Source organism: Maylandia zebra, linkage group LG8 (assembly GCF_041146795.1).
Source record: "Maylandia zebra isolate NMK-2024a linkage group LG8, Mzebra_GT3a, whole genome shotgun sequence".
NCBI classification, from domain to species: domain Eukaryota; kingdom Metazoa; phylum Chordata; class Actinopteri; order Cichliformes; family Cichlidae; genus Maylandia; species Maylandia zebra.
In genome coordinates, this window is record NC_135174.1 from 27473394 (window position 1) to 27500308 (window position 26915).

The following is a 26915-nucleotide window of genomic DNA, read 5'->3' on the forward strand; positions in this document are numbered from 1 at the left end:
GTGCACACGCGCAGCTTAGAGGGAACATTGCTCAGAAGCATGCCCTTGTTTTATCTACAGTCTGTGGTTTACTGTAACTTCAGAGTCAGCGTCTGACCATTTTCCAAACCAAGTAAGCTGGGTTGTTTTCAGATGTTTGAATTGTTTTCAAATGCTCCGTATTTTCCTTCTCCTCAGTTGATTGTTGCGTTGAGAATACCCCTTCAGTCTTATATCTTCCAAAAAGAACCAGTCTGCATACTGTATCATAATATTAGTGTGGAACGGGTTATTTAGTATTCGTATGTACATCCATCCATCTGATCGCGTGGGCAGCAGTTTAAGCAGAGACAGCCACGCCTCCCTCTCCCCACCCACCACTTCTAGCTGTCCTGGGACACTGAGGCATTCCCAGGGCAACAAACTCAAGCTCTCCAGCCTGTCCTGTGTCTGCTCCTGGTTCTCTTGCCAGATGGGTATGCCCAAAGCACCTCACCTATAAGAACGTGTCCTCTGTGCCCCTCCCAAATGCCCAAGCCTATCTCTTAGCCCAGGCACATTTATGTATTATCACCTAAAGCAAAGAATTGCTGAAAATATCACAAATACTTTCAGATGTATTCTAGTCCCGACCTCATGAACTTTGTCTGTTGAGCAATGAGCAGCTGTGCTATTAATGTCTCCTACAGTCTGTGGCGTCATCCCTGTTTACAGCAGAGGAGTCCTTCCTCCTCTTTGCTCTGTGGCGGGCGGCTAATGCACAGACTGATTGATTACCTGTCCTGATTCCAGCTCTGTATTTAACACAGGCTGAAACTGATCTTCTCACATCACCCCCCTCCATGTGCTGCGTTTATTTACCCAGACCACACCTTCTTTCTACTGATGAAACAGGGTGGACCGAGGGAGAGGGAGAGAGAGATGGAGAAACAGGTGGAGTCTGCTGTCGTCATGGCAACCCACCGTTTCCCCATATAAGGCAACTGAGTGATATCATATGGTTGGCAATGCCTGGGCTTTGGAAGGAGGCACACGCTGTACTGAGTGAGAGGCGGCAGCAGCGGGAGAGAGAAGGAGCGACAAGGAGGGAGGGGTCGTTTTATCGTCTCTGTCCGGGATGGAGGGGGGCGAGATAGAGTGACAAACACAAGAGGACAGAGAGAGAGAGAGAGAGGAGGAAGAGGAGGGTGAGGAGGAGGAGGAGGAGGAGGGGTAGGAAGACGTGCTAACTGCCTCTTAGGCGCTACTACGGGCACCGGCGAGGGGGGACTCTGGCGGATTCTCGGGGCAAGGGAAAGACACACACACCAACACACACACACACGGAGAAGCCGCAGTGGAGAAAAAATGGAGAGGGGGGAGGAGGAAGAGGGAGGCGTGTGGAGCGGGAGGATGCGCCGTCATTAAGTAGAAACGGTAACTCACTCTTTTTCCTGTGTGGTGCTGCCATGACTGTGACGCTTGGAAGGTGATGGAGAGGAGGGTGGTGGAGTAAAAGTAAAGGTGTGTGTGTGTGTGTGTGCTCCTCATGTATGTGGATGCAAAGCCAGGTAGAGCTGATGAGTGCACACACCTCTTGTGTTTGTGTTTGTGTGTGTGTGTGTGTGTGTGTGTGTGTGTGTGTGTGTGTGTGTGTGTGTGTGTGTGTGTGTGTGTGTGTGTTTTTAGAGGGGAGGGTCCAGTTGTTGTCATGTAGTCAGGTGAGGGTCAGGTGTGTCCGAGGTGCCGCAGTGATGCATGTGTGGACGCGTGTGAGGCTGGGAGTGCACATGTGTTGATGTGTTTGGGCTTGGAGAAGGAAACAGAGTGATGTGAGGGAGGGAGGCGGGGGTGACGGGGGCACAAAGATGGCTAGTTGGCATGCAGGTCAGGCGTGCACGTCTCTCTCTGCTCATCCCTCTCTTTCCTTTCTACGAGTCCTGCCTGTCTCAGCGTGTATGTGCGCCTTGGGATTTCAGCTCAAGTGACTGAGAAATATTGCAGGCAGTAATCACCGAGTCACAGTGCATAGGGGGCCTGTTTGCGTTAGATGAGACAGGTTTTATGTTCCAAAAAATGTCCGCTTGTTGGTGCATTAAATTATCTGTGGAGTGACTTGGCGGTGGATTCCTTTTCTTTTCTTTTCGCCACTCCAATTTAAGGCGAATAAACGTGGCGAGCAGGTGATTACCCAGCACACAGCTCGGTGCGAATGGGAACGTGTCAGAGATTAGAACACAATGGGTGCTTGACTTTGCAATTATCAGATGTTTGTTGCTGTTGCTGTAATTCACACGAGAACCTGGGAGAAGGACGGTGACATTAACGCCTATTTTCCTCCTGCTGACGTGTAATTATGAAGCCGGCGCGCAAAAGTGCCTCCGAGCTGAAAATGTGAAGCCAGCTGGAGGTTAGAGGTTGTAAGCTCTACATATAGAGAAATAATCCTTGACAGGATTAAGTTTCTTTGGAGAGAAATAGTCAGAAAGTGAAATTGGGATACATGAATTTTATTTTGATGCCAACCTTTTGATGACGAGAGGGTAAATTCAGGCAGGATGGCGATTAAACCAGAGTTTTTCCTACATCCTCTTCCTGCTGCTTGCATTGTAATGAAAAGTTTTTACTTACTGGGGTTTAAATTACTCGAGCATAGCAGACATTTCTGCGTATCAAATAATCAGAAAATGAATAACTTTTATTATCAAATAAAGAAACCACACTTGCTGGAGTTTTTAGGAGAAAAATATGCATACTAAATGTGCTTATGTGTGCAGCTACCCCCCCATAAGCCCATTCTCAGCCAGGAAAACCCCTGTGTATGAGATATATTGCAATATTTTATATGAAAGCAACATGTGGGAGCAATAAAATCTGTACTGATTACATTTAAAAGCAGTTTCACACAACAGAGCAAGTGTTGAAGAGGATAAAGCTTTAGCCATCCTTATTTTCTTCATTTTTATGGGCTAAATTTCAAATAAGCCAGTATTTAAACACACATTTAATCACATATTCTACCTGTCATATGATCAATGCTAAACTTGAATGAAAATGGAAAAGGAGGAAGTTAAAAGCTCCCTCTGAGATTTCTTCATTTGATGAAGTTGTAATATTTGAAGATGTGTTATGGTTAGTATTGATATAAAGGTTTCTTCCTTCCATATTATACTGGAATATTGATTTCTATCCAGTATTCTATATAATTAAGCTGAAATCTCCTACATTTTGAATATCAGACCTGTAAGTCACTGAATGGTGATTTAATGGCCACAAAGACTGTTTGGGAAGAAGATTCAAGGGTAACACATGAGGCTGATGATGGGAACAGGCTTTATTGAGTCATCAGTGATATGAGGTGATGATGATGTTCTTTAGTTATACCAACATAGCTGCTCATTGGCTCATGGGAAACGCCGGCAATACAATAGGACTCATTTCTAGCAGATGAGGGGAAATGCAATCCAAATAAATCCAACACCCTGATTACGGCTGGATGGGGAGAATGTAGGACGGCTCTTTGCGATGGGAACAAAACTGTTCAAACCTCTATTGTAAGTCTTTATGAACAAAAAGCAGCGCTGCTTCTTGAACTCAGCACGATGTCTAAATAGAAAGACGAGTAGGTTCAAAATTCTTCCCTTGATTTCTGCACGTTGAACCAATAAAAACACGAGCTGTCGGGCGTTTTTTTTTTATACCATTAAGCATCGTACAACTTCAATCAGAGCACAGCAGAGGAGAAACGATGTTGCCTCTGTAGTTTGTTGGAGTATATAGTCAGTATTACACACATGGCTCTTTTATGCTCCATGTTTTTGAAAATTGCAAACGACTGCCTTCTTCCCGATGACGTCGTGTGCGTTGTGTAAGACGCCCTGCGTGCTTCGCTGGGGAGTAGTGAGCAGTTTACCAGATCGCTCAGGCACGATGTTATGACTCTAATATGTCACAGTGACCTTTAACAAATAAGGCCAGGAGATTAATCAAATTTGACTTTCAGTTCTGGTTTCTGGCTTCAACTGGTTATAAAATCCAAATAATTGTGATTAAAGACTTCAACTGCAAAACTAACTGTAGGTAAACCTGTGGAAGGGTTAATAAGAGTTGCATTTGTCTCCTGGTCACTTGGGGCCTTTCACCTAATTTGAAAACTGACAGCCAAATCACCGCTTTCTATTGGCTTCCCTTTGCCTCCATCAGTATGACATCATTTGACAGAGATGGCCACCTTCGCCAGAAAGGCTTTATGGTTAAAAAACAGGTGCTAGTCTTTGCTTTTTTGCTCCCTATCAGAGTACTCTGTGTCCCCAACAGAGCTTCTTTTATCCATTTACTCTCCAAACGAATTTTATTTAAAATGATAAAATGCTTGTGCGTCTGTCTCTTGGATCCTTCTGATCATATAGATAAGATAAAAAAGCAGAAGAGAAAGCAAAAAAACGAATACATTTGGATTAAAAATGTGGTTGTGTGAGTGTTAAATGTTTGATTGGAAGTGTCTGAGTTAGGCTGAGGCACACTGAGGCTGGGTGGCATGAGATCAGGTACAGCATGATGGCTCTGTTTTGGTCACCAGGCTTGGAGAGCGGCCTGGAAGCCTCACACTGCTCAGAAATCTGGGTCACGACAGCCCACAGGCCTGTTGAGGTCTTTGTTTCCTCTGCCCTGCTTCCTTCACTCCATATTTAAAAACAGCGAGATGAATTTTGCAAAGTTTAAACTTGAGTTTCCAGGAGAGACAAGAGAAAATACTGGGGATCTATACAGCTCCCAGAACAGCTGCTCAAACAAGAATTAAGTTCCACCTACACCTTCATTTTAATTATTAAGGGAATTTGTTATTTCAAAGCTCTCACCGCGTTTTAATGAAGTTTAGATGCACCGACAGAAAGAAACCCACCTGTGCTTTATTAAAAACACCCCAAACTGCAAGTCGGTATTCAAATTAAAAGCCCTGAAAGCACATTTTCTCAATCAGCTTCTGACTGGGAACGAAGCGCTCCAGAGTGAACAGTTTCTGCTTTTTACATGACAGATTTTCTATATTTCTGTTTTGTTTTTGCTCCGCTCGTCTCACTGGTGTTCAGTGTGAAAAGGTGCTTCCACGTATGTCCACCCACCAGTCAGTATTTTTGGCAGCTTTTTAAACAGAAATGCCAAATGACAGTTGTGTGCTTGTTTTTGAGAGTGGAAGTCTCAGCAAACTAGAGGTCATTGTGTTTGAGGCTGAGACACCTCTGAGCATGTTCACATTCCCACTCATGAGTAGTCATTGTGGAAAAATGTTCTCATAAACATATCTGCTGTGGCAGGTACCAGCACAAAGGTCATATTCGGTATTTTGTAAAGTCTTTATACGTGGCAGGTTTGGGGATGAGTGCGATCCAGTCACAGACTGTATGAAAAAGATGGTTTTGCAGATTTTCACCACCGTATAAGACTTGTAATTCTGCCTCAGGGTCACGGGGGGTCTGGAGCCTAAGCCTGATGCCGGGCTACACCCTGGATAGATCACCAGCAGGGTCAACCGAGAGAATTCAATTCATTTGGATGCAATTCAGTTTTACTTTCAGTGCCAAACCACTACAACGGTCAACTCAAGGCTGTTTATACAATACAGTAATAAAGAGAAACCCAAAACAAACAAATAATCAAGTGAGCAAGCACTTGGTGACAGTTGGAAAGAAAAACCTCGTTTTAACAGGAAGATCCTGGCTCAGGGAGGGGCAGCCAGTTGGGGACTAATCACCAATCACCTTTTTGTGTGGAGTTCGTGGCTTCCTTCCACAGTCCGAAGACATACAGGTGGGGTTAGCTTAACCAATCATTCTAAATAGTTGTCTATGCCTTTTTTTTTTGCCTCTCATTGTGTCTAATAAGCACCAATACTGGATTTTCTTTTATGTTTCTTTGTCCATTCATTTCTGGAGGCAAACAGTGATGTTAAAAAAAAAAAGCTCCCCTTAGTTGTCTTAAACCTAAAGTAATGAGTCTGTAGGGAGTAGAAGTAAAACGTTCTCAGAAAAGCAGATACTCAAGTAAAATACAAATTCCTGGAAAAATGAAGTATTTGTTAGGGTCCACCTCTGCTGGAAAGCTGTAGTTTTTTTTTTTCTAGTTACCTGTAACTGGTTAACTGGTTTTCTAGGGTTTCCATCTCCCTGCTCCCTCCCATCCTGCTGTTTCTCTCATATAACTGCTTTACTTCAGTTATGATTGATTGGACTGAACGTTTGTTTAATTTCACCCAAGTTGACAGATCTTCTATGAAACACAGTCTGCACACTAAATCTGTAGTGTGGCTTTTTTACAGTCTTCCTTACTTCACCCCAAACCAGTCACTGCAGATGGCCCCGCCCCTCACTGAGCCTGGTTCTACCAGAGGTTTCTTCCTGTTAAATAGGAGTTTTTCTTTCCCACTGTCACCAAGTGTTAGCTTATATGGGGCCATGTGGTTATTGAGGTTTATACTCCATTATTGTAAGTTCTTTAGCTTAGAATATGATTTCAAGGAGCAACATGGCAGCTCATAACAACAAGCTAATTACTGCATAGACACTCCAGCTAAATGCTGAATGAAGCAGTTGCTCTCTGAGCTGTTGTTTTCACCATTTCAGGTGTCCTTATGACAAAGATGCATTGAAGAGTGAGAATAAATAGCGGCAATTCGAGCCACATGTGTGATTTTTTTTTCTTTCTAGAATTGTACAATGGGTAGCTCAGTGCAGTTGGAAAGATAATTATTGATTTCATCTTCTGGAATCAACGCTTTTTAATTCTCTCAGTTCGTTATTTAGATACTGGAAAATATCAACATTCTTCAAGTCCTCCGCTTAAATGTTTGTTGTTGCTGCTTCAGTGATCTATGAGGGATCTGCTGCTTGGTGCTTCTGGTCCAAATGCAATTATGGGAATGACTTTATTTTACTTCATTTGACAGAAAGCTATTCCACCGTGATTTTTGACCATTAGATAAACAAATGTCTCTGTAAGTGAATGAAGTCCTGATTAACAGCATTGGTTAGAATCATTTCTACAGTTTTAGTTTGAAAATTAAACAAAAAAAGGAAAATTCAGGTGGAAAAAAACATGAATTGGAATAAAAAAAATAACTGGAGAAAACTGAAATAACTTTAATGTAATGTAATATGCTTTGTTCATATTGTTTAACATACTGTCATTAAAAATGTCTTAAATGTTAACTTTTTTAAACATTTTACGTATTTGAAGTAGAAACAAACAAAAATAAACTCGAAATAAACATTCAAAACCAATGAAAACGACAAAACTACGACGACACAACAAAAGTTTCTCTTTGTAGGGATACCCCATATTAACCACATACGAGAGTGTTTCTATTTTAAAATATCACCAAACTGCTCATTAAAAGACAAAGACAGATGACTTTTAACCAGGAGAGCTGAGTGCACGATGCACGGGGGACTGTTGAGTCATTGCTGCTCGCATGTTTGGTTAAGCTTAGGCACTAAAATGTCTCAGATATGGAAGAGACTGTGATTTGGTTACAGACAGAACATTTCGTGATACCAAACACATGCTGGTTAGTAGCTGACAAGTTGACAACAGCAGCACATATTTTGCTGCTGAAGGCAAAAACAGCCTGTGGAGAATCAGCATCAAATACACACACAGTGGCACGCTGCTAGACATTTTTATTGGGTTATTTTTCATCTACCCACAAGTTCAGTAGTCCGTGCAGTGACGACTTAACTGTTGTCTGTTTTTTTTCCTGCCAAATATTAAAACAATTGAAATAAAAGGTTCCTTGAAATAGAAAAAGAAGCTACGTGTCGAATAACAGACTTTTCATACACTGCAAAGGGGTCTTCAGAGTACCAGCATCCTTTATGTGTATTGTCTTTCTCACTATCATAAAGATTTGTATGAACATGCCTGACTTTAGTTCCCTCATTCAGCCAGCATCTACATATAAGTGAAAGTTGAGGAAAATAGTGGCCGGTGATTTCTCTCTTCGTTCAGGAAAGACTGGCTCTGATATCAGTCATCATCGAGCATAACATTTATTCAGGCAAAGGTGTAAAAGCTGTGGGCTTTACTTGAGTGGTTTCACCCTTTCTAGCAGATGTTGAACCTGCTGCAGGGATTTGAATTTCCCCTTCGGCTACAAGAGCAGATGATGAGGTCTTCAGTCAGTGTTCGAGTCCATCCTGCAGGTTTTTAATGGGACCTGGTGTTTAAGTTCTTCCACATCAAAGTGAGAACATTTTGTGCGCAGCTGGTTTTGTGCACAATAGTGTTTGATCGCAATAGGTGAAACTGTTTTAAACTGTTTTAAAAAGTAAGACTTCGTAAATTAGCTCATGCGTCAGTTCAATAAGGAAGATCTGGATCCCTCATCTTCCTGTTTGCTCGGGTGTTCAGCTGCCAGTCTGTTCTTTACATCACTACCACTTTCCCACGCTGTCAAACTCAAAGCTGTCATCATTTCATTAATCCAGTCGTTTTCTTTCCTGCCTTCTTTTAGCCAGTCAGCCTCCAGTTTGCATCCTTTATTCTTTCCCTCGTAAAGACGAGGCCTGGCGATGTCCATGGTACCCTTAAGGACGAGTTTTGAAACTTCAGTATACATAAATAAGGACCTGGTTTGAGGACTATTAAAATAGTTTCCAAGGGTAGCTCCAAAGCTAGAGACCTAGACCCTATACTGCAGGTGCCCAGTCCTAAATCCTGTCACCACTGGGATTCCATTCTGCCACAATGGATCATTGGAGTCTAATTGCCAAATACATTCATTGATTTCTCTGTCTCAATAAATCATGTTCAGTTCTTCCAGATGAACTAACAATTGCTAGTTTGCTGAAATCATTAAGTAAATGAGGAGATTGATGATGCTACTGAAGGGTTCCCTATAAACATCAAAAATAGGATTGGTTGTAAGGGATTGGACAGTCTGCCTGTAAGATCACTAATAACCCAAACAGTTACCACCATGGACTTCTTAAGGTGGAGCAGTTCACCCTTTTATAATGCGTACTGTGCTTCTCAAACATAACAACAATACAGCTGCTGCTGAGAGATGGAAAAGCACTCTGGGAAGTTTATTTCTCACTTCCAGTTTGGATAAAAAAGAAGGTAGACTGTCGGAGAGCGTTATTCACATACAGTAATGAGTGATTTAGCCGGCTGTAATTAGTGACCATAGAGAGATGGATGTCTGCTAAATGGCTAAAACAGTATTAAATTATGGTGTCATAGCACAGACGTCTTTCATAGACTAACCCATTCGTTTGGACGAGATAATCCAGTGTCTCTGAAAACTGCTAAACTACACACACGTTAATCTAGGCAGATTAAATTTATTGCACATCTAATAATATTGGAGACAATGCTTTAACATAAGAATTCCTTTGCTTTGCAGGCAAGTAACGCTAAGTTATCCGCTAATCCTAGCTTGTTTGGGCTGCATTCATAAAGTTGAATGAGAGGAACGCAGAGATGCAGATACCTGCTAATTAGTGCTAAATAATCAACTGTTGCACACATTTCTTGGACAGTCTATTCTTTGATGGCTGTTTTAATCAACAATACTATTGAATATTCCCTGGGAAGTATTAGACTGTACTTAAACTATCCTCAAATGTCCAGCACGTCTGTCTCCAGTGGATCTAATTTTTCATCTTTTGAACTTTTTGACAACTATCATCTTTTGATTTGCATATTTTTCCCTTTTTTGGAGGAACGTGTCATCTCAAAGACAGATGACGTTTACTGATCTGATGCCTGGTTGTTAATGAGTTCTTCTTCCATTACTGCCACCTTCTAGCTGTAGGAGCAACTTACATCCCCCTTGGACTGAAAAACCAAAGAAAAATATATATATTCAAGAGAAAACATAGTTGGTTAAACTTCAGTATTTTCTAGCTAACTTAAAGGAAATGTAAACATTTGAAAATCATGGTTCTTCCCATCTGTACCTCAAGTTATTTTTCAGATAAACAAATAATCAATAACATGCACACGTGTATTTTTCAGCAGGTACTGTATTTAACCTGCACGGTTGCCTTAACAGTCTCCTGCAGGGCGTGAGAGGTGTTGTCCAAAATGGACATTATCTTGGCCAACAGATTTCTGGAACACTGTAAGCATGTCAAAGGAGCTTGCAAAGAAAAGCGTCTGGACTTCTTTAAGTTAACTTCTTTAACTCTGTAAGCATGTTTACTCGGGAGTTTATGAGTATTGACTTGCTTTTGGACTTAATTTTTGACTCTTCACATTTTCGTATTTCATTTTAATTTCCCAGCTCGGTGTCTTTATGCTTTACCACCTTGTTGGTTTTGTCTTTTTCATAGAGATTATTAGCAATACCAAATCAAATCAAACATCAGTGCAGAAAGGTGGCAGAAATTTGCCCTGACTGGGTCATTCAAATACTTTTGAAGGGTCACACAGGGTCGTACTATGGAACGTATCAATTCATGGGCTCTGACTGAAGGTGACGGATCAGTGCATAAACGCTCTCAGTGTCTGCATCTTCAGGAATCAGAGTAATGCTGACCTGAGCACTGGCTTCCTTCCAGATCAAGTAAAAATGGCAGCTTGTTAATCCAGTGTCTGTGCATTGCTTTAATCCCGGTCCTGGGTACACGCCAGCAAACTCTGCAAGTGAGCCTGTGGGGCTGGTTTTAGGAGCTGCCTGGCCCTGCATCATTAGTATGTGTGAAGTCACTGTAAACATTTGATTAATTGCTGAGAAGCAATTACAAGCAATTAAAGTCCTATTATGATGGCAGTGAAGGACAACGCAAGTTAATCTGGCTATCATCACGATAATTAGCTCATCATTTCCTCACCAGGCCTAATGTACAGAAAATAATAAATAAAAAGGGCAATTTTTGGTTTTCTTGCTTAAGCTTTGCTACAATGTGTGGTCATTTTAAGCAAAGTGGCCTTTGTGTTTTGGGGCATATCATTCTCGCTGTGTAAAAACGACGTACCATTAAACCTCTCAAACTTCATTAGGCACACTTTGCGGTATCACTTGCAAATCTTCGCATGGCGACTGAGTGACAAAGCATTTTCTCTCTCTGTTCTGGTTCTAACCAGTCGGTTTTGTGCTTTGAGCATTTCTAGTGTGGCATTTGCAGAACAAAAAGTCTCACACTCAGTCGTTCTTTTTCTCCCTCTTTCACCCTCCCTGCCCCTCTTCTGTCTCCTTTACTCTTTGTTTTTCTTTCCTCCCCCTCTAGCAACAACCAAACTACTGGAGCTTCAAGGTCAGTGCCAATATTGTGTTTGTGTTTCAGCGTAAATCTGTGCCTCTGTGTGGATTCGTCTCTTAATAGGATAACTCCATTGTGTCTTTGCATGCCTGCTTCTCCACTGCATTAGCGCTGGTCACACGTTGGCACTCACTTCTGCATTTAACTCTTTTAACACTCTTGTGCTGCATGCTGCGACATTTCTCCCTCAGAGTGTTCACATAAGAAAGAAAAAATCCCTGCATGAATCAAATAAGTGCTTTGGTTCACTTTAAACTATGCAAGTAAGATTTCTGATATGCAATTATTGAACACAATATGCCTGTTTCATCAAATATGAGGCAAGAAAAGGTCCAGTTCAGCCTGAGAGCTGCTGGCTGGAGTTTAACTTACTGCTGCTGCTCGCTAAAATTTCCCTATAAAAAGGCACTGTACCAAGCTTGTTATTGGCTGTCTCCAGACCTGCAGATCCCTGCCTACAACTCCCATGTTGTCTGTAATTCAAATTAAGCCTGGTGTTGGTCTCTGATGGTAAAACTAAATCAATGAGAGTTTAGCAGGCAGGATGTGCAGTGGGATTGTCATTAGTGACAGAAATATGGATCAGATTGATTCTGTTCTGCAGGTTGTGCAGATGAATTATTCACCTGTTTGATTGCTGTGATAAATATTTGTTACTTGCATCATAACTAAAGCTAAGATTCCCACAGATTGAGATTTGATGTATGATATGCAAATATGTGCACGCATGTGTGGGGCTAGTTTTGCTGTGCACAGGGTTTTTATCAGCAGTCTTTAGATATATTACCTCTCTGAGTTTCTTCTGTGCAGGTAATGTAAGTGCCACGCACTTTGTGACAATCAATATTTGAGCAACAGAATTAGCTGTTGCTCCATCAAGTTTTATTATCTTGTGAAAGAACTTTATTGCCAACATTTTGGACCTCATCTGTTGAAGGTAGTCTAATTCGCCAAAGCAGAGCGAGGGCTATGATAAGCAGCTGCAAGATGGTGAAGTATAGGGAGTAACTAATTCAGGACCGCCACAATAGCAATGTGGCCATCGGGGAGGTTGGTAGACAATACAACAGCAGTCCCCAACCTTTTTTGCGCCACAGACCGGTTTATGTCCGACAATATTTTCACGGACCGGCCTTTAAGGCGTCACCGATAAATACAACAAAATAAAACCAGTACCAAAACATAGAAGATTTATTCATAACACACAGGAAAAGTCCCAGGGAAACCGAGTTAACGATAAAAACCGTTAAAAACCGATTCACACCCAAGCCTCAGCTCTTGTGGACCGGTACCAAACAACTCACGCACCAGCCGGGGGGGGACAGCTGCGATACAAGACAGCTGGTTTGCAACCGAAGACCAAAAGGGTTGTTTTTTTAGTAACATAGATAACTTCATCCGTTCTCTGAGATGGATAAAGAAGATCTAAGTCTATAAATAGGGGTATCCCACCGAAGTAAAGTCTGTGTAGGAAACATCGTGAAGTGCGATCGTGGCTCAAGAGTTGGGAGTTCGCCTTGTAATTGGAAGGTTGCCGGTTTGAGCCCCGGCTCAGACAGTCTCTGTTGTTGTGTCCTTGGGCAAGACACTTGACCTGTTGCCTACTGGTGGTGGTCAGAGGGCCAGGTGGCGCCAGTGTCCGGCAGCCTCACCTCTGTCAGTGCGCCCCAGGGTGGCTGTGGCTACAATGTAGCTGCCATCACCAGTGTGTGAATGGGTGGATGACTGCATGTGTAAAGTGCTTTGGGGTCCTTAGGGACTAGAAATTGCGCTATACAAATACAGGCCATTTAAATGAAGTGTCAGATCGGTCCGATTTTCAGCCTAAGCCTGACAGGTTGTTGACAGACACAAAATTCCTGGATTCAGACTCTGAATCTTAACGACTCTGATGATATTTGCACAGATGCACGTGCACCTGTAGGCAGGGCACAAGGTTTTTAGCACCAGAAGCTTTCTGGTTTTCATTTCCAGTCCGCTTTGTTGTCAGACTTCTTTTGACCATTTGTGTTTGAGCAGCCTCAAAGGTTAACCAGCAATCTTAAAATGTATCTGCATTCATAAACGATGCTTTTATGGTTTTGGCCCGTGTAAATTTTTTGCTTTTTTTAAATTTGTGGTTAAACTCCTTTATTTGAAAAATAGTCTCATTGAAGCTTTTATGACTACAGTGATGTCTGTGTACTGATAGTGTTTTGGTTGTACTGTGGGCCAGCTGCTTGTAGATACTGCAGAGACATAATGTCTTTCCTTATCTGGACAGTTGGAACAGGGTCATGAAACTGCATGATCACAGCTGCTGCAAAATGTCTCTCCCATTCTCCTTGGTATCGAGACAGTTCCCACAATAATGTTTGCTTCAATTCATCTGCATCTCCTCAACAATTATTTCTGCACGAGGTTAATCCTGGTCTCATTGTAAATTCCATAACAACCTTGATACCTGCGGGCTATCCCAGAAGCCCTGAAAAATTTGCCTTTTAGGCTTAAGCAGTCTGAAAGGCGTAGTATCCTCCATCAGTAGAGAACCCACTGATCTGGGAACCATGCATCTATGTTTTAATTTCTCTGTTTGGTCATTGTTTCTGGTCCAGCAAAGAAGTGCATAAACGTAGAGTGTTTTGAAATATACTGTAAAAAGATGCAGACTTTGGCTACCATATTTGCTTCAACAGTTCATGTATTCAGATTACATACTCAGTAAGAAAAATGGTGCATTCCATCCATCAGTCCTGTCACCACAAATACACCATTAATCCTCTTACGTTTCCTTTAATACAACCAAGAGGCCAATTTAACATTTTGAGTCTAATTTCTTAACATCTAGCGCACAGATTGTCTTTAAATTTCCAGCACGTTTTCATTTCCCTTTTTATCAACTTTCAGCAGAGTTTGGTGCCTTTAAAGGCTATGTGTACTTTCTGTGCAGGCATAGGCTGTGAAGGATATAAGACTACCTCTTGGAAGTGTGAACTTTACATTTGGCGTTCTCTGTAGCGGTGAGAAAGGGATGAATGTGACCTAAAGCTGGAGCATATTACCTTCTCATGCATGGATGGATGGATTCAAAAGAGTGATTCGGACCTCAAGCGAGCAGCAGAATCATTTTCTCGTAGAAGTCTTTACACTCACGGGGTCGCCCTCTGGTGGCCCTTAGAAAGAATGAAGGTGTAGCTCTTTACACCTTGAAACCTTGCATCAGAAGGTAGTCAGGGTGGTCTCCAGCTGTGCAGTTACCCTTGGAAATACAATGGAAACTATTCTAACCTATTAACCAATTAAAAGGTAAGAAAACTACAGGTGCAGACGAGGTCATCAGATGTCGTCTTTATGGGGGAAACAGTTAAGGGCTTCAGAGCCCATGTTCGTATTTCCCTGTGATGGGCTACCCTGGCTTTTACCCAGTAACATCTGGGATAGGCTCCAGCCCTCCCAGGACCTTGAACTGATTAAGCAGTTCAAAATACAGTTTGATGACTGCATTCATCTTTTAAATACAGTTTATACACAATTCAGGAACCTTATAAGTGTAGTTAGTAAACCTTAGTAAACCTTTAGGTGTCATTATCAGGCATCCACTCCCTTAAACGTATTTATAAGACATTTTTAATCAGGTTATTTCAGTTCAAGGTGCTTTAAGAATGATTCCCATGAAGAATAAATGTAAAACAAAAGAAAAATTCTAGTTTAATGTAGCATATAATATTTTATTTAACATGCAGCAACTGAAGTAAATAAAATAAGATAAATAAAAAGAAAAAAAGAATAAAAAAAGATTAGCTAAATGGAAGCCGTGAAGTCATTAATCATGCCCTTTTATTCTTTGTGGTTTTATTGAATGCAATCTGGACTCAGTTACACACTTAGTGACAGAAAATATTAGAGATAGGATTAGTTGACATGTAGCAAAAATCCAGAGCCAAATTTAAACCCACGCTATCACAAACACGCGGTCTGCTATCCAAGATTTTGAAAACACTCAGAGACCCCTGAGTGCGCCCTTATTGAATCCAGCCATCGGAATGAAACCTTGTTTCCGGCTGGAGTCGGAAATTTCACCAAGTGCTGGCGAGGCTGCAATGCAAATAGCATGACATGAAAGGATTAATTTGAAAACAGGCCCATTAGTGGTCATCACTCACTGCCAGCTTCAGCGGCTGTGGAGCTACCAGCTGGTTTCAAACCGAGGAACTTGCTCCCACTCTGTGAAAAATTATATAAAGTGACAGAGCAAGTTTACATCCAGCATCTGCAGACAGCGTTTGTGCCTTCAGCTGTGTTAGCACAGGCACGTTTGAAGAATGTCACTTAAGTTCAAGTGTCAGCTAAATAATAAGAAAACGGATCATTCAGGGCGAGCTGGAGTGTGGGCAGACTCCAGGTTTGTTGTGCGTCTGTTGTTGTGTGCAGTCTAATCATAGATTGTTGCCACTGTGACATCACCCATTGGTTCTGAAGCCTCGGCGTTACCATTTTGGCCCCTGCTATGTTGTTGTTTTAGAGCTAGTAGCAACCATATACAAGTTATTAGCTGAGCTTGGTTAGCAAGGTGCATAGCTGTAGAGCACAGGTATCTAATTATTGCTAAATACAGACTGATTGGACAGTCTTTACCACACAGAAAGCCGTATTATTTGTCACACAATCCAAATAAAATGTTCCAAATGGCACCAGCAGCACAAAAACCTGTTGGGAAATCTAGTTCTGTGTCTCGAATTAGTGGACATGAGGCAAATCTTTAACTTTTAAGACTTAAAAATACAAAAATGGGTTCATTATAAAAATCCTCATACACCATACAGATGGTCATATGTAAAACTATCCATAGAGGCTAAAGCTGCTTTTGGTCCCAGGCTGTGAACATATTTATTTCTGCTGAAAAGTTGGACATTTTAACATGTGAAGTATTTGGACGGACTTGGTTTTGGAGTCAACCTCATGTGGCCGTTAGAAGAACTGCAGGTCCACTTTGGTTTTTATTTTTTAGCCCTGGAGGTTGATGACTGGGTGTAATAAGTATCACATTTCCTGCAAATATGTCCAGAGGATCAGCAATTAAAACAAAAGTCACAATAATTAATGAGCTGATCTTACTAAATGAATTTCAGGTGATTTAAATTGAGCTGGAGGCAGCTGCTACAGGCGGCAGATGTTCTGTGTGAACACTCCTGCTCCTGTTTCTGGCCCCAGACAATAACTTACTCTGATGTTTGAAGTTTCCTTTAGCTTTGAATTTATAATTTTGGGTATTTTTATGTTTCATTCTTCACCTCATGCACATTTCTGTACCTATTTTGTGCATTTTGCTGTGTGTGTTTCTGTGTGTTACTAGTCTGTGCAGCCACCAGTTGTACATCTGCGTGTGCTGGCCAGGACACTCTTGCAAAAGAGATTTTTAATCTCGAGAGTCATAAAGGTTTAATAAATAAAAAAATGAATAGCGATAAATAGATTCCGCTGAGGATTTATGTGCCTCAGTTCTTCTGAGATATTAAACTTTAATAGCAAACAAAGAAAGTGTCTCCTATGAAATTAGTTTGGAATTGGGATGCTGTTTATGAAAAGAAAGAGTGCTTTTGGCCCCACAACAAACCATTTTAACCTTTAGTATATAGATGTGGATTCAAGTTCTTCAGCTCACATAATCATATCAACACTATTAATGACTAGATAAACTGAAAGTAGATGAGAAAACAAAGCAGTTTTTTCAGACTTGACAGTTGGAAAATAGAAAAATGCTCAAAGTTAAGTTGTTTTGTGGAAGAAGAATCAAATTTCTTTACATCTCGGCCATGTAAGGATCAACATGGGACTAAAATGCATTATTAGTTCCACATCAGGCTTGAATAAATTATGCATATTGAACGGACCCATGTGACCCTTACTTTCATTGAGCTTGTGTTGTGCATGTGCTAACCTAAGCACTTACTGCAGCTTACATCATCTTAACCATAAAATTACTTGATAATCTGAAAGGCATCCTTGCATACCTACTGCTGATGCAGCAAATCTGAACTCTGCTCAAGGATTTTCTGTAATGGAACAATGAGAACACTGCTGCTTTTTGAATTAAATGGGATGTGAAATGTCAAAGGATAAGGTTGAAGGGATAAAACCAAAACTAACAATGAACTTGTGTGTCTGCATGTGTGTGTGTGTGTGTCTCGTTCCTCTCTGCAGTGGAGCTCCACCGCTGTCCAAAACAGCTGTCCTCTTTACCATGAACACAGCAAACTGTAGTTTATATATAGCACCTGCACAACATTACACAAATATTGTTGTCAATACAGCAGTAAGGATGCTCTGAATTAAAGTTTCTGGCCCTGGAGCAACCTTAAAAACAAAAATCAAGGTCAGTGAAATTTTATACCTTCATTTGTAGAGAAGTTAAAGGTTGTGCTGCTAGTAAGTCCAACTCATTCACACCAGGTAGCAGTTTGCAACATGACAGAGCTGACCATGACGGCTAATATGTTCATACCCTCCCCTATGGCCACAAAATGTAGGTGTGACTGCAGGGCAGACCCAGAGTGGACTTGCGAGGTTATCTCTAAGGTGGCTTTGGAAAAACTCAGCATTCCCTGGAAGAGCTGGAGGCAGTGGCTGAGGAGAGGGAGATCTGAGAAGCTGTGCTAAGATTCCTGCCTGTAGGACCAGGACTCAGAGACCCTGCAGGATGGAGCTGATAAACTATCTTTGCTCTGTCCAGCAAAGCACCTAACCCATAAATAACCCCCAAGAAAAACACTGTGCAAGTGCAAACAGTTACTTCACTGCTTCTCTTTGCATTCACTGAACAAAGATGACACGTAGAGAGGTGTGCCTGCAGCAGGACTGCAAGACCTCACACTTCCAGGCTGTATAATGAGTCTTTGTCCAAAAAATATCTTGACTTTTTTTTTCTGAAGTCCCTACTTTTACAATTACCTAAAAACGCTGTATAGCACTACTTGTTGGTAGAGAGGAGCATTCATGGTTCCATCAGTTACAGCAAGTCGTGCAGGTCCTGACTGTAGGACAGCAGCCCCAACATCATGTTTAACTGTTGCGGTGATGTTTTTTATTAAATGTTGTTAGTTTTAGTCCAGATGGAACTCAAAAGTTGAACCTTTTAGAAGATTTGTCTCTTTTCAGTCCACAGAATATTTTTCCCCCCAATTTTTTTTTCTTTGGCAAAAGTTGAGCTGTTGTTGTTTTTCATCAGTCTCTTTCTTATGGTTGGATCATGAACTCTGACCTTAACTGAGGCAAGTGAGGACTGCAGTTCTTATTCTGGGTTCTTCTGCTGAGTGATGCGTTGATGTGCTCTTGGAGTAATTTTGGTAGACAGGCCACTCCTGGGAAGGTTCACCTTTTTTCCAAGCTTTCTTGGAATTAGCCACCTTAAATAGCTATTTTGCTAACTACATTAAGGGCCATGCCTGCATGCCTGTCTGAGGTTGCCTTTCTCTATGACCATAATGTTCTCTAAGACAGCTGTTTGTACATCAAAGTACAAGCAGAAATTTCAAGCCATCAGCCTGTATATCATCATACACTTTGCCAGTTTTCCTTCTCGTCCCATTTGTACTCACCACTCAGTTAGCATACATCTTGCCTGGACCTTGTCAGACGATTTAACATAGCCTACCAAACATATTGTTGCTTTTGGTTCAGTGAGGACTCTTTCAAAGGAGGTCAAACTTCTCTAAGAACTATGGCTCTATAGCTTACCTGGCACTATGTTAGCATTCACAGCATGTCTTTATCCCGTCTTCCTTCTCTCACCCCAACCGGTCGCAGCAGATGGCCCCGCCCCTCCCTGAGCCTGGTTTTGCTGGAGGTTTCTTCCTGTTAAAAGGGAGTTTTTCCTTCTTACTGTCGCCAAAGTGCTTGCTCATAGTGGGTCATATGATTGTTGGGTTTTTCTCTGTATGTATTATTGTAGGGTCTACCTTACAATATAAAGCGCCTTGAGGTGACTGTTGTTGTGATTCAGCGCTGTGTAAATAAAACTCAATTGAACTGAATTCATCAACTTCTGCTAACAGGTGATGTGCTCTGTCCCTGGGCCGCCTGAAGCCCTAAGACATTTAGCTTTCATGATATGGTGTCCTGAATGTTGGGAGCTCTTTTGGTCGCATAATTCCCACTATGGGCGCTGCACGCCGTTACCTAAACCCTCTTTGACAGAATTTTCTTTAAGGATATTTAACAGGAAATGGATACTGAAGCAGCAAATTAATTCATTCATAACTTATGTGCAGTTTTTCATTGCAGAATGTTCAGTGGTCAAATATTCCCACCCTGCGAGAACCACTGCTCAACAGCTAAATTCACTGTTGTGCTTTTTAAGAGAGCAATAATCTTAGAATAAATACAATTATTTTGTAACAGGCGCTCAGTTAAGTCACAATGAGGCAAAAGCATCAAATTGAAAGGCACTGGAATTATCCTTGACTATACATGAATACACAAAACAAACTATTATTAGTGTCAGACGATGTGGGAGGGCTTACGGATTGATTAAAAAAAACATCCAAGTTGAGTCATTTGCAGAAGTAGCACACAAAAATTGTCGATTAATCCACGGCTGAAAATAGTCCTTAGCTAATCGAGTATTTCCTCCTTTGTGCTATAAGTGCCCATCTGTTTGTAAAATGACTGTGCCTGTTTTCATAAAATGAAAGTGTATATTTAGGAGTATTTCTTAAAGACTTCCAGAAATCACTGAGCTTGAGAGCTGAGCATCAGAGACAGGGTAGGGACAGATGGGCACATTGTTGGTTTGGGTTTTTTCAGAGGATCGTCGACAATAAGAAATTAGAGTGACGGCTTTATCCTTTAACGGGGCGACCGTGGCTCAGGGGGTTGGGAATCGCATCTGTAACCGGAAGGTCGCCGGTTCGATCCCTGGGCTCTCTGTCCTGGTCGTTGTGTCCCTGGGCAAGACACTTTACCCTACTTGCCTACTGGTGTTGGCCAGAGGGGCCGATGGCGCGATATGGTAGCCTCGCTTCTGTCAGTCTGCCCCAGGGCAGCTGTGGCTACAACTGTAGCTGCCTCCACCAGTGTATGAATGTGAGAGTGAATGAATAGTGGTATTGTAAAGCGCTTTGGGTGCCTTGAAAAGCGCTATATAAATCCAATCCATTATTATTATTATTTAACACAGACAGACAATAACAAATGCTCGGCTGTGCTGAAAGTGCTTGAATATTGGTGCTTAATTACATATACATCCAGCATATGTACTTTGCAAAAATAGCCTCTTTTATTTTGATATATGGCTAATCTCTCGTGTTACAGTTTGCATCTCGTGCTCCTTTCGTCATGTACGTTCACAGTAGCTCTCTCGCTGCCTCGTCTGTTTAGCTGGTGACAAACACACATGCTGGCTTTTTTCCCATTCTCCCCCTATTTGTTGCTGGTCTGCTGCCCATACAGGATTGGTTATCGCTCCTCTTCCTCTCAGGGAGAGGGGAGTGCAGCAGTGCACCGCTGTGCTCATGTGTGTGAGGCTGTGTATGTGTTTAATAGTCCCCTGCTATTCCCCCTTTGATGTCTCCAGCTTGCTAAATGCACACAAACATCGGTGGCGCTCGTACTGATTGGACGCAAGCAAATGGGAATATAGATTCTTATATTATATCACACATTTCCTCTCACACGCTCCCCTTGCATGAGGATTTTCAGCTCGTCACCGGGGCTGAACATGGATTCAAACACCAGGCAGCAATTGCTGCTGACAGTGTCAAAGACACAATGGAGCAGAGTGCTGCATAATTCTCCTCTTTTCATCACTCCCAGCCTCACTTATACAAATATTAATGCTGCATTTTACATCTCTTGTCTGCTTGTCTTTCTGTCGAGAGTGGCCAGAGTAATCACCGCCTATTGTCGCTTTTTCTTTGCCTTGGTGTTTAATTTGGGGCGGGGGGGTGGACCATACTGTGGGGCTTAGATAGGGAGTGGGGATCCTACTGAAGCTGCATCCAGTATTGCACTTGTTCATCAGCCTTCTTCGTTACTGAGGGAATGATAATGGGGCCTACTGGGATTATTTTGTAACCATAGTGACGAAGCAGAGGAAATGTTTAAATATGCATACCTGGCTTTATTACATCTTGTGTTCCTCAAACCTCACCGATGTTTATCAGGTTATGTCTGTGTAGCTACTAGATTTTGTCATTTTTATAAAACGGATCAAAAATTTGCATGTTTCATGTGAACAGAAATATTTTTCTGTGGATCAGTTTTAAAAATATAACGTGTACATGTGAACGTAGCTCAAGGCTGAAGTGGCAAAAACGGCAGTTCCTTCGGTTGTCGTGGGCATGGTTGGTCTTATTATTATTATTATTATTATTAAATACATATATTATTTGTCACATAAACAATACAACATATAGTGAACATGCAGTGAAATGCTGGTGTCCGAGCTGCGGGCAGGATGCAGTCGTAGGGAGAGAAGTTCATTCATTCAGCAGGGGTCCAGAGTAGAGGCGCTTCTCCTCCTTAAAAAGAGCCAGTTGAGATGGTCCCCTCCTGGGTCAGGTGTTCCAGGCATGTCCTCCCAGGAGGAGACCTGCTGGAGAAATTATATCTCTCATCTGGCCTGGGAATGCCTCGGTGTTCCCCAGGATAAGCTGGAGGAGGTGGTTGATGAGAGGCAGGTTTGGACCTCTCTGCTTAGGCTGACCTGCGAGTCGTCTCGGGATAGGGATGGTTGTCATATATTATAGAAAAATTATATGCACAATGCACCACACATTTCAATGGCAAATTATTAGTTTTTTGCATGATAACTTGTGATAATTTAATAATGTGTCTTTGTATTTAACAGCTTATTTCAAGCGTTTTTCTTCTTCGCTATCATTTTAGAGTTAACGTGTTCATAAGCAGCACTTAAAGGATGATAAAAGATGATTAAAGATTAAAGACAGTTTTTGATATTGTCCATAAAAAAGTAATCAAAATTTATTTTGATATGTGAGTGTTTCTTAGTTTTACACTAGTTGTTTCATTTTTTTCACCAGGAGCATCCCTGTTAGATTAGTGTCTGCTAGGAAGCTAAGTGGAATCACTGAACTGGACTTTTCCAATGTGTTATTGCCTTTAAGAACATTTTATAGTCTTTTTCTCTTCTCAGCAGTCTCGTAAATGTTTCAGTAATGAAGAGAATCATCCACTAAAACTTTTATTTTCAGTCAAAGGACATTTTTTAAAGGATTTGTCTCTTTTGGGAGCCCAGAAGCATTGCAAGACACTTGTTCATCTTTCATGAGTCTTACACAGAGAATATGGCAGACAGAGCAGTTTCCATACAGAGACATCCCCAGACTACCCGTGCCATATTTGTCCCAGTGAGCTAGCTCATCTCTAACGCATTCAGACAACTGCTTCTGTGGCCCTCGTGCTGTTTGGCTGTTGATATGATGCTTGGTGGAAAATCGCTATTCCCCAATCTGACTCGGAGAATAGCCGGAGCGTTTTCCGCCGCTAAAAGGCTTAGGAGGCCGACTGCTGCAGCGCTCCCCGACTGGCACTGCGCTGAGGCACGTGGCCAGAATCACTTATTGACACTTCACTGCCATCTGCCAAGACTGCGAGGTTTGTTTAGCAGGCTGAACTCTGTGGAAAGCAATAACTGGATGAGAACTTCCCTCTAGATTTTATGTGAAAGAAAATGATCCTTCACTTTAGGCTATATAACTGAAGTAATGTAGAGATGAAAGGCTGTATTTACACCCCAGACTTGGCCGGCTGTAGGGTTCACAAGGGTTTTTTTTATTATTTATTTTGTAAATAAACTAAAATCGGGTCACATACACTTTGATGCTAAAGTATAAAAGCTCAGATCAAAATACTTCAAAATTGTCAATAAGGAAAATCCGAGCAGGGAAATGAGCAAAAGGCTCCCTTCTCTCATGGAGGTTTTGCCTCTAACTCGAAAACAAGTGCCCTTGAGCAAGGCAATTAACCCCCAGATGCTCCTGCGAAGCTGCTCTGTGGGAAATAACAGAAGACTGTGGCTATATCGGGCAGCGCACCGCTGAACACATCACGCGTGCTCCTCCTTCACCTGCCTCTCCCCCCTCGGGCTGTTGTTGCAAAGATGTGCGGCCTGCCGACTCGCATCTTCCAGCCGAGGCTGCTTTGTAAAAAGTCCTCGTATGATGTGGCACCCAAACATGCCGTTAGGCGGGTAGGGATTGGGATGCTCTCATTTGTGAGTCTCACTGGAAAGGAATGCCACGGCATGTAGAGGTAATGTCCATGAAATTGCTGGGTCCAGGGGTGTGGCAGCTGTGTCAGGGGTGGGGGCTCTGCACAGCTGTGCACAGCTGCATCTTAAGTCAGTATCTTGTGTGTTAGCTGGTAGTAACCATTCAGAGTTGCCACACTGAGGTTTGGAAAGCATCAGAAAGAGCTGTGAATATTTTTACAGAAGCCTCTAAAGAGATCAAGGTGAGGAGCTAATGAAGCTGAAGCTCTTTTCATGCTTTTAAACAAGAATCTGGAAGTAGAGGTAAGGGTCAACTGTGCTGAATGGAACATGATATTTAGTGTAAATCTTTTCAAAAACTCAGTGAGAGGTTTTTAAGTTATAAGTAGCACGATATTGTGTTTAACTTGATTCATACTCTTAATAACACCACACGTTTTTTCTGCCTGGTATTAACTGAAATTGTTTAACATTAGCTGAACTGAGAGTCATGTTTCAGCTCGCACTGAGGTAAAAACCTCAATCTGCCATTTTCTTTCCTGCAAAGAATAAATGTTGTTTTCTATAACACTTACAAAAATGTCAAATGCACACTTGCCACCATGACACCAGAAAGGCTGTTAAAAAAGATTAAAAATCAAAATATTCACACTCTGCTCCTCACTTGATATTTTCTCTTTTTCAAACTGTTCTCTGTACCAAGAGATGGTTGTGTGGGAAAATCCCAGTAGATCTGCAGTTTCTGAGCAGCCAGTCTGGCACCAAGAACCACGCCCCCCTTCAAAGTCACTAAAAATCACCTTTCCTCTCTATTTCCTTCTACTTAGCAGGTCCTCTTGACCACTTCTATATGCCTAAATGAGCTAATTAGTGAGAAAATGATAGTTTTAAGGAATCCTGGAGTCCTGCCAGTCATGTGACAGAGCTCGAGGGGCACCTTGACACTTGAACTGTCTGCATTCCCACCACATTCGCCCAGATCCCTGCAGAGATTCCTGCTGGTCTCTGGAGGATCACTGGGGGAGTTTTAAAACAGTAGAACAGCACAGGAATGATTAAATATGGTGCTCAGGTGGGGATAAAAGGTCAGACAGAGGTCTGAGGTGCCTTGACACAGAAATAGTTGAGCCAAAATTGATATCCAACAATAGCCAACCAAGTCACCATTTTTCCCACATCATTCTTCCATTTTAAATAATCAGGGTGATTGTGTTGGCTCAGGATTGTTGCCGTGATCATAACATCGCACAGAGTTCACCTCTCCCCGTGCTGGCAGTAGGAACAGACCTGGTGAGCAGCCAGCTGCTTGTTTATTGTCATGGAAAAAAAGACACAGCAGATGACTAATGTTTCAAGATATTAAATTGATTTCCACTTAAATTAATATATCATATTTCATGTGACAGATAAGAAGTGGCTCGTTACTGATAAAGTCAGGGAGAAAGCAGGTTTTTTAAGTTACTGCCTCGTGTTACAAGCTGTTAAACCACAGACTGTGTTTCACACAGGACCGTAGAGTCCTGCGCAGGTAATGCATCATGGTCTGAATCTGGTGTTTTTTTCTTTAGTCATTAAATAGTGATAAAGCCCACACATTTCCATCTGTGCTGGTATCAAATTGTTGGTTTGGTGCAATTGAAAGCCGGGTTTACACGAGTACATTTAAAAAGACATGAGCTCAAACTGCAGGTGGCTGGAATAAACCAGGCTATCCTTTGCAGTACAACACCGAGGAGCATTTTCTACATAAAAAATGTATTAATGGAAAGTTGACAGTTTTATTCTGTAACGGCTCATATAGTCTGACAAAGGTGGAACAAGTGAAATTATCCACGTTGTCTTCCTTCAGTGATTACAGTTCAATTTGAAAGAGAAAGCCATGTGATTATGTGCACCGCCCTTCTGTGCTCATGAAATTCATTGAATCTCTCATGCAAGAAAACGTATGCACTGGATGCTTCAGCTTTCAGGGAAGACTGATGTTTAAAGCACTCTGTGTAGCTGGATCGACTTCACAGACCTTTGTGTCCATTGCAGAGTAATAAGACTCTGAGAATGCCTCCTTAAGCAAGGAGCCTGAATATATTCAAGCTAAACAGAGATAAGGACAAAATTTATTGACTGCAATCAGTCAGTCCAGTGTCTCAGCAGGGCTGGAGCCTGTCCCGGGTGTCACTGAGCGAGTAACCCATTTTATTCATATTAGGAATCATTTTTTATGTAAAACAATAGCTTATCCTTATTTTGAAGAGCTAATGCTAACAAGCTTGATTAGCAAGCTGTGTTCATGAATTGTATATGAGCAAGCCACAAACGCCTGCTAATTAGCGCCGAGTTGTAAACCATCCTTCCTTCCAGGACTTCTGCTGTAATTTCTCCAGCATGCCCTGGGGTCTCCTCCAAGCTGGACATGTCTAAAACACATCACTGTATAAACACATCACTTTATGAACACATCACTTAATAATTCATTCACAGAGCAACAACTTGGGGTTCAGTGTGCTCACCCTCTGGCCAGGAGGAGCAACGCTCTTCCACCCCTGCTGGAGCCCCGCTGCTGACACCGTTCCCAGTGTGTGTAATAATAATCATTCACAGTTTATTTGGTGTGTCCTGCACCTCTGCAGGGAGGATTCATAAACTGGTCACTTAGTTAATGCAAAAACAATGTAAGTAGTGATACACGATGGCTAAAAAAAATAATCTCTGTTGGAGTAGTAGAGTAAAGCAGCAGCTTGTCACTGAGTCAGGCAGAAGGAGAACTAAAGGTTATGTGGTTTGTGTATAAGATCAAGTCACTGAACTGAAACACTCTACTGTGTTTGCACTGATGGTGCTTTCTGGAGCATTTTAATGAAATTATTTCACCATTCCTGTGGGCTACTGTGTGAAACAGACCATCCAAGAGGTTTGTGAGTCAGATTTAGTGAGTCGAATTATTGCATTTTATTATTCTGTTGGGGATGAGTTGGTACCCCGAGTATCACGGGGCCTTGTTCATGAATTGGGGGAAGAAGGAAGGAGAGACTAACTATGTGTTGGTTCGGCATCTGCACTGATGTGCTGATGCAACACTGGTCTGCTGTGGTGAAGAGCGGGCTGAGTGTGGAGGTGAAGCTGTCGATTTTTGTTCCTCACTCTCAGTTATGGTTATGAGCTCTCGCTAGTGACTGAAAGAAAGAGATCACAGACACAAGCGTCCATCCAGAACGTCTCCCTGGATTATGGGCGGTGTTATTGGAATGGAGATGGTGTTTCTGCCTCTAAAGTGTTTGTCAGTATGCAGGCTGAACCTTTCTCCTTCAGAACCCACACATCATTTAGCCTTTGATGCTACGCCGCGACATCAGAAATGATTTCAGTAAAGCACGAGATGAAAAGAGTTGCTTTTAATCACTTCAGTGTAAAAACGAATCACTTGGAAGAACAGGCAATAAAAAGAGCACTTGTCATAATTTCAGAATTGCTAAGAGCACTTTTCTTTG

At 41.9% G+C, this 26915-nt stretch overlaps 1 protein-coding gene across 7 annotated transcripts in view; it reads left to right on the forward strand.

The window, feature by feature from the left end:
- srcin1b (SRC kinase signaling inhibitor 1b) overlaps positions 1-26915 on the forward strand; it is a 141428-nt gene that overhangs the window by 64098 nt on the left and 50415 nt on the right. For 5 of the 7 annotated variants that reach the window (XM_023153866.3, XM_076887737.1, XM_076887739.1 and 2 more), the window contains exon 3: positions 11190-11216. In XM_023153866.3, the coding sequence (XP_023009634.3) occupies positions 11190-11216 (27 nt within the window). Of the gene's footprint in view, positions 1-1005; positions 1396-11189; positions 11217-26915 lie in introns of those variants that run through there. The other 2 variants (XM_023153869.3, XM_023153870.3) reach the window with 2 other exon arrangements.